The 8,017-nt window shown below is 40.2% G+C and overlaps 1 protein-coding gene and 1 long non-coding RNA gene across 7 annotated transcripts; one reads left to right on the top strand and one right to left on the bottom strand.

Moving 5' to 3' along the window:
- The first annotated feature begins 587 nt into the window (after positions 1 to 587).
- Positions 588 to 1,635, top strand: LOC133716827 (uncharacterized). Its single transcript, XM_062143482.1, has 2 exons — positions 588 to 740; positions 1,294 to 1,635. Exons 1-2 carry the CDS (start codon positions 717 to 719, stop codon positions 1,633 to 1,635), a joined length of 366 nt encoding a protein of 121 aa, XP_061999466.1. The 5' UTR covers positions 588 to 716.
- Positions 1,636 to 1,964: 329 nt separating this feature from the next.
- Positions 1,965 to 7,647, bottom strand: LOC133718566 (uncharacterized). Of its 6 annotated transcripts, XR_009850370.1 has the most exons (9): positions 7,426 to 7,641; positions 5,115 to 7,323; positions 4,786 to 4,899; positions 4,220 to 4,560; positions 4,049 to 4,097; positions 3,279 to 3,448; positions 2,774 to 3,164; positions 2,568 to 2,624; positions 1,965 to 2,477 (listed from the first exon to the last, which is right to left on the bottom strand). It is a non-coding gene; the product is annotated as an uncharacterized LOC133718566 (long non-coding RNA). The 6 variants fall into 6 exon arrangements; XR_009850373.1 differs by having other exon boundaries at positions 2,774 to 3,448; positions 7,147 to 7,323; positions 7,426 to 7,647; XR_009850371.1 differs by having other exon boundaries at positions 2,774 to 3,448; positions 5,115 to 7,345; positions 7,426 to 7,642.
- Between the last annotated feature and the right edge of the window lie 370 nt (positions 7,648 to 8,017).

Raw genomic sequence — 8,017 nt, 5'->3', positions numbered from 1 at the left:
GCAAATATGTTTCTCTTACGTACTCACGCTGGTTTCGAAACACGGCTTTCTTACTCTCGATCTCTTTCTATGCATAACTCAACGTACGTCTTCCACGTCTTCAATTTTTCAAGATTATTAAATTAAAATCGAAAGATTAACTTTCTTGATCACTAACTTTGTAATCACAAATTTGGAAGGAATTTTTTTTTTTTTTTCACCCTGAGCAAAGCAAAAGTGTTCATTTTGAGCGCTCTTCTTTTTGCCTTTTTCTATTTACATATATTTCAATTTGATATTTCACAGTTTGCTAAAATAAATGTCGACTATTATTTATACTAAATTTTGTGACTCTTGCCAGTTTTTCGATATTGTTATATTACCGCGTCAATGTAAACAAACGCTTTAATAATGATTGATATTGTGTTTTTTTTTATTTGAAATAAAATAAAGGGCTGAAGGCTGAAGCGCAGTTGAAAACGGCGTCGTGTGAGTATGAGTTTTAAGAGTCGGTGGCCAGCGTCATATGCACACGTGTCCCCCTCACGCCAAACGCAGGGGCCACACTCAGAACAGAGCTGTTAAAAGGCGGGAAAGCAAGAGCTGAAGAGGCCGAAGAGAATTTGGGGAAATCTTGAGAGGGAGGGAGAGAGAGAGAGAGAGAGAGAGAGAGAGGGAGAGAGAGTTTGATCGAGATCTGTAAGTTCTTAGTAAAGCAAGCTTGAGAAGAACCGGAAATGGCAAAGAAGGAACTCGTCCAGGTAATCTCACTTTTTCTTGATTGTTTGAGTTTAATTCGAAAATGTGACTGGAAATTGAGAACAATCTCTGCGAATATGATTAGGTTTTCTTTGAATTCAATGTGATTTGAACCTTGATGATTTATGGATCTAGTTATTCCAATGTGAATTTGCAATAGAACAGAGTAGGAGTCCCCTGGTTTATAATTTGAAAACCTAATCACACTTTTCCTTGATCTTTTAGTTAAATCGAAATTTCTTTTGGAAATTGAGAACAGTCTCTGCGAATAAGATTAGTTTATCGTTGAATTCCATGTGGATAGAACTTTAGTTTTGTATGGATGTAGCATTGTAGCTGTGGATTTGCAGTAGAACAGAGTAGGTAGGAGTCATTGTTTAAGAATTTGTTGCGAATATGAACACGAAGTGCTCGATCATATGCCACAGTGAATACTGGTGTTTTTCCTGAATTTTTTGTTTTGTTTAAGCTCTGAGATTTGTGTATGGATGTGGTGGTTGATTACTTTTTGTCCTGAAAATTCTTCCGAGTAAAGTTTTCTGACTTTGTTGACAGGAACCAAAGTTCAAATGCTTCTGCAGGCGTGAGTTTGCAACACAGGAAGGTCTCGATGGACACGTCGACTCCAGTGAACCTTGCAAAGCCTATCGTGATAAGGGACACGGCCAATTCAAAAGAAAGGCTGGTCTGGGTCTCGAGAGGAAGTTTAGGTTGATCACAATACAACTGAGGAATGCCAAGGAGAAGGCAGAGGCTGCTGAAACTGGAGGAAATTCGAATGCCAAGAAGAAAGGGGGGAAGGCAGAGGCTGCTGAAACTGGAGGAAATTCGAATGCCAAGAAGAAAGGGGGGAAGGGGAAGGGAAAGGGAAAGGGAAAGGGGGAGGCCGGCCGCTGAGGCTGAGAAGGAAGAAGAGAAGTAGAATGCTTGTGAATACCTGTTTTGCAAGGATTGCTCATGTCTTGCCAGATTTTGCAAATTAGGCAATTAGCTTTGACCTATTTTCTGGATCGATAATATTAGATTTTGTAATTTCAGGTCAGTATGCGGAGGTTAAAGACTTTGATGGTTTTTTTGTTGTATTGCTCAAGTCCTTATTGGTCATGAACTGCACTCCGTTTTTAGTCTCGCCCTGTTACGAGTAATTTGGCATTAGTTTTGCTTTGATTAAAATGCCAACGCTGTTAAAAGCAAGAGAGAATTGTACCTGAAAGTTTACTGAGCAATTCGACTCAAAAGCATATCTTATTTCCTCTGTTTCAATTACATATATAGACTGCACTTGAAACAGCTTTTACACAAATTAAGGAAGTAAATCAAAATAAGACTCCTACTCAACCTCACTCCTAAAGACTTGGACATGCAAAACCAGTAACCTCCTCATGGAATGAAAAGCTCTCCGAGGTAGCCTCTAACGCACATTAACATATAGCTGAGTTTGACATGTAGGGTAAGAAAACTGCTCATGAAAACAAATTACAGCAAATCGTTTTTTTTTTTGTGTCCAGTCACTCGAAAGCAAGTCGAGCGCCAACAAATGAAGCATGTTGACTTTCTTGGCCAATAGTTCGTAGTGCGTCCCCACTTTCAGCTATCTTCCCTTGGAGCACAATGCAACTTGACGGGCATTTTCAACTGTGCTTAACCGGTGAGCAATCACCAACATTGTCCGCCTTGAACCTGGCCACTGCAGCAAGAGTTCCACGAAGATCTCCAAATGTGTCAACCAGGCCTTGAACCTGAAAGGAAGCTTACATTAAACACTTATCAAAAGCCTTGAGAAGATGAAATATAGTGCAAAGGTACTAGAAACATAAAACCGGACTTACAGCGAATGTTAAAGTGTAACCAATAAAAGAAGCCATGGTTCCAACAGAGAGTTCACCCTACAAGAAGAAAAATCAGAAAATGACTAGATTTTGAATTTGTATATAGTAAACAAGCTCGACCTTTTGTGGATATCTTCTTACTTATTCAATTGCTGTTTCTACTTTAATTAGTGAGATTCACAAGAATTAAACTGAATTGCACATACCTCACACCAATCAAGGCAATCAGTGGCTTTGACCTTGGCGGAATACTTTTTAAACCCCCATAAAAGCCCTCCACATTACCATTGGTTCCCAGCTAAGGCCAGCAGCCTTTTCTAGTACATTTTTTACTACAACTGGTTCCCCTCTCCTCCAGTGTAGTTGAGGCCAGCAAATCAGTTCTGCATGCCTCACTTCAGAAGCGTTTACACCATTGCATGCAGAACTGATAGAATGACATGAAGAACATCCTTGACTAAAATCAACATCTGATAGTTGATAATGAACAGTGAGGTCCTTGGAGCTGAAAATTAGTTTTTCAACCCGATCAGCTTCAAAGATACGTCTGAGTTCAAGTAACTGGGTACCACAACCACAGGATCCTACCATCAGCCTCTGCTCTCCAATGAGGAAACAAAGAAGACATATCATTTGTGAACTCATTTACTGGTATGCTCTGTGATATATTTCCATTCACATTTTCAGGAATCTGGTCATCTGATATTGTACCTCTACCATGTACTCCTTCACAAATCTGTTGACCAGAAGATTTTGCTTCACTGCCTCCAAGCTCACATCCTTTCCTTAGTTCCCAGCAACAAGTGAGACAGAGATCATAAGAACAATCAGGACTGGGGCAGCTGCTGTGGAAATTGACAATGGATGTACCGCATTTGTCACTGTTGCATTTGTCCATGGTCACAAACTTGAAAGGAAATTATAAATACATTTGACTGAACAATAGGTGGAAAAGAAATTAACAGTCCTCAAATCTAAGAGATCATGACCACAGTCACTATTGTTAAAGATTCTGAGAGATGCAGCGTAAAACCAAAGCTAGCACTAGTAATCATTCCATGGGAGATCATATAAACATTGTGGGATTGACAATGCAAAACTGGAAGCATCACTCTATATTTATATGAGAACAGAGATATGGCAAGTGTTTCAAGTTTTCAACCAATTATTTTTCTGAGGCAACAACAAAAATAGTTCACCAGGCACGTGCAATCCTGATAACTACAATATCATCAATTTAATTTTACAGAAGTGAGTCATTCATTCTCCCTAATTATATGAATAAAATCCATCCCAGAAAATATATAAGTAGTCAGGCCCAATCGTATCCGTTAGAGTAATGGACTCACAGCGACATCAAAAATGCAAAGACGAAAAATTTATTCTACTTGTCAACATACAAAGTCAATATATATGACAATTTCTCTAAAGTGGACAACTAGTGATTCAATTTTAATCATTAGGGAGAATTGAGATGATACCAGTACACTCGATCATCATCCTCTAGCATAGACCTCGTTAGATCCTCTTCTGTCAATTGTACACCGGTGAAACAAAGAGGGAAAAAGTTGTCATTAAGCATTCGCACTTCTTAAAGGTTGGTCTAGCATAAAAACTGAAACTTCAAAAAGAAATATATCAGATTACTATACCATGTGTACAGCTTTTTGCATCAAATTCAGATCCCTGCTCCCGTTGAATATGCTTAAGGAGAGGCAGAGTTTTGCACAGCAAGTAAAGCAACTTTTCCAATTTAATATTTGTATCTGTTTCTTCATGCCCGGCTTGCAGAGGAAGTACACAGTTTGGCCCCAGACGAAAAAATGTATCAATGCAGAACAGGAACAAGGGTAACAGAAACTTAACATCATGGACGCACCATCACAACTCAATCCTCCTTGAGGCATATTCTGCAGTTGCAGTTCCCACGACAATAAGGACAAGCAATCTCTATATCCTCTTTTGTCTTCTCAGGGGTACCTATTTCATTTATCTGAAAATACACCATCAGGACCATTGGATGGGATTCATCTATTTCGGCAATATAAATCAACATTCAAAAATTAATTGACAATCACGAACTCAAATGTCCAACCTTTGTAGTTAACAAGGCGTCTGCTTTGTGATAACCGATGAAAATACATGCTAGAACTTGGAAAATGCTTTACTAATTATGTAAATGGAGATAATGAAATAAAGCACCTTGAGATTTCATTACCACGTTGCAAGGCAGTCATAGCAATAGCGTTTCTTTGCTGCAATTTAAACAAATGACGACACCATTTCCGTCATTACGTAAGCACTGGTGGCACCATAAACTTTTCTTTCTCTCCTAACACAGAATAAAGAGAAAAGTTAGAATGGACAAAAATTCGACTTACTGACAGTCGTACAAGTATAAATTTCCAAAGGCAATAAAACAATGCATCCATGAAAGCATGCATAGGAGTTGGGATATACAGGCTATTAGTACAAAGAAAATGGCTTGTTCACTCCCTAGCAAGGATAGCTGATCTTAATTGAGAAAAATAATTTAGGATAACTCACCAACGTATCAGTAGATATTCCCTGGTTAAGGTCCCTGGGATGCGCCTGTAGGTTGTTAAACTTCCTGGGTCTGCCTCTAGGTCTCTTATGGAATTTTTGCTCAGTATGTTCAGAGTGTTCTTTAATTGCCCTGCACGTAAGTCACTGTGATTCAATTGTAGGTTGTTAAACATCCTGGGTCTCCCTCTAGGCTTCAAATGGAATTTTTTTTTCCCAGCATCTTCTAAGTTCTTTAATTGCTGAGTACGGAATTCACTGTGATTCACTGGTTGGTTGTTGATCTTTTTGGGTCTCCCTCTAGGCCTCTTCTGTAATTTTTTTTTCTCAGTATCTTCAGAGTTCTTTAATTGCGGTGTAGGGAAACTCAGGTCCTCCTTCAAATAACATTGATGCATCAGTACTGTGATATTACTCAAAACTTCAGGACGAATGATTCGTCTCTTCTTCTTAGGCCGGCCTAGCTTACTCTTTGAGCTCTCATCTCCACAATCAATTGGTCCCACATGCATTTTCTCCTTCCCGACTCTGACCTTCTCCAACAGAAGCAATAGGTCTCTTGTTTCTGTTGGACGGCCTCATGTCCACCTTCATTACTGCCACAGGTTGCAGACATTCCCTTATCTTCCTCGCCCGCACGAATAGGCCTCTCATTCTCCAAACCCACCATAGGAGCATCATTACCATCACCATCATTACCGACTACCATTTTATCAAACTTTTCTTGAATTTCCTTTAGTTGGCTATGTTTATCCACTGTTTGGATATCATTCCCACAATTAGTTTCACTAGACATTCTCACAGCTTGCTCCCCCCTGCAAGTTTAGTCCTACCGTTTTCGAAGGCTGTTGACCATACAGTCTCAGTAGCACCTTCATCACTGCCCATAACATTGCTGAACATTTCCTGATTTTGTTTGACGGCAAAATCTTTCTTTCTGGTCGACCCCTTTGGCCGACCACGCTTCTTCACCTGAACACATTTATTTCCAACTTCAATGGCCACAGAGGCTTCTATGGGCATTCCACCATCTTCCTTACCTTCAAGCATGGAGCTCCCATTTCCCGTCCCACCCATGATTTCACCTGGCATTTCCCTTATTTCATCACCACAAAGATTTTTCTTCTTAGCTGAACCCTTTGGTCGACCACGCTTACCCTTTCGCTGAACAGTACATCCATCTTCCTTCCCATTCAAAGCTTCCACGCTTACGATTCGACCCTTGAGCACCACCTCCACTTCTATCTTCACCATTACCAGATGCATTTACACTCAAACAGCCTCTTTGACTATCAACATTACCAGAGGCCTCATCACCCCAAAACTATGGTTGGGTGAGTCCACCATTTCTCTTTTTCTGGAATTAATCCATGTTCTAATCAGGCCTTGCATTCCTTCTCCGCCAAGGCCTTCATTTCCCCACAAGTGGTGAATGCCTCCACCGCCATCCAGACCACCCAAACTGCCACCAAATTGAAATGTCTCACCAAACCCACCTTTAATTTGTTCAAGAGCAAAAGCTTGGCCACCACCAGCCTCAGCCCCTCCGCCATCAAGACCACCACCCCAGAAGCTCACACCTCCGCCATTTCTACCGCCAAACCACTCCTCACCACCAATACCAAGATCTCCATTCCAAACAATTTCGTCACTTTTTCCCCAAAATCTCTTTCTTCTCTGCTCACCTATTTCAGCTCCACCCTCAATTCCACCATTCCCAGCCTCCCTCAAACCCTTCCCCATCTCCATCCTCACCAAAACCCTCACTCAAAGCTCTCACCTTTCAAACATCAACCAACAAAACCCACCTTCGGAGACGAAAAACTCCCCACTTAATTCTCCCTCATTTCTCAAATTCAAGCACAAAATAAAAACCAAAGAAGCAACCTTTGGAGACAAAACACTCACTACTCAAACCCCTCTTCTCATTTCTCTAATGCAACCACTAAGTAACAATCAAAGAACTCACCTTTGGACTACTCAAACCTCTCTCATTTCTCTAATGCAGCCACTAAGTAACAATCAAAGAACTCACCTTTGGAGATGAAACAGACACGCACTCTCTCTCTCTCTCTCTGACCCAATATCCACTTTGATCATATTTACAGCATAGCCAAGAAAACCAGGTGGACACTCCCATTCGGCAACCTTGGCTTTAGAATATCAAGCCTCGCTTGGGGGTCTATATGTAACAAACTCACCAGCATATGGTCTGCAGAAGAAAGAATAGAAGTCTTTTGAGTGCATAAATCAATATCAATACCTCTGCAGATTGCCTGACAAAGTGACAAATGACAGCAAAGAGGAGACATACCTTAAATTTTCAAGGCAAATGACCAGAAACCGACCTTCCGATTTCCTCCCAATAGAAGTACCAAGCCCGTGAACCTTCATTTGTCATACAATTCTATTGCTCTGACACCAGTCTCCTATATGAGAGCTAAAGTGAGTGCGTGGGGAGAGGGGTTTATTTTGGGGGCGGGGGTTTAGTTAATTAATTAATTAATTAATGTGCAAATGAAAATTCCTTTGACCGAAAAGGCGAAACTCATAGTCTGAGATGCAGGCTCAAGGTATGCTTTTGAACTTTGTTTTAGGTTGGTTATGAAGATATATAATCCTTTGACCAAAAAAAAAAAAATGAAGAAATATAATCCGGATTAATTTGCTTGTGTTTCTTTAGTACGAGAACTTAATTCTATACACACTTTTCTGATTTGATTTTGGATTTGTGGATTATGTAGTACAAGTTTGGCTGTCCAGATAATTTGAAAATTGTTGAGAAACTTCTACATAGGCTCATGCACGTACCAGATAATTGACAAACTTCTACATAGGCCATGCATCATCCTGCACAAACTAAAATGACTTGGCTAGAGGTATAGTGAACTTCAGAGTTCAGATAC

Source organism: Rosa rugosa, chromosome 6, assembly GCF_958449725.1.
Source record: "Rosa rugosa chromosome 6, drRosRugo1.1, whole genome shotgun sequence".
NCBI classification, from domain to species: domain Eukaryota; kingdom Viridiplantae; phylum Streptophyta; class Magnoliopsida; order Rosales; family Rosaceae; genus Rosa; species Rosa rugosa.
This window is presented reverse-complemented; position numbering and strand designations above follow the sequence as displayed.

Excerpts from the sequence above, each read along its gene's own strand:
- LOC133716827 (XM_062143482.1), top strand. The coding sequence starts at position 717 with ATGGCAAAGAAGGAACTCGTCCAG. Across the intron at positions 741-1,293 it reads CAAAGAAGGAACTCGTCCAG|GAACCAAAGTTCAAATGCTT; the intron begins GTAATCTCACTT and ends CTTTGTTGACAG.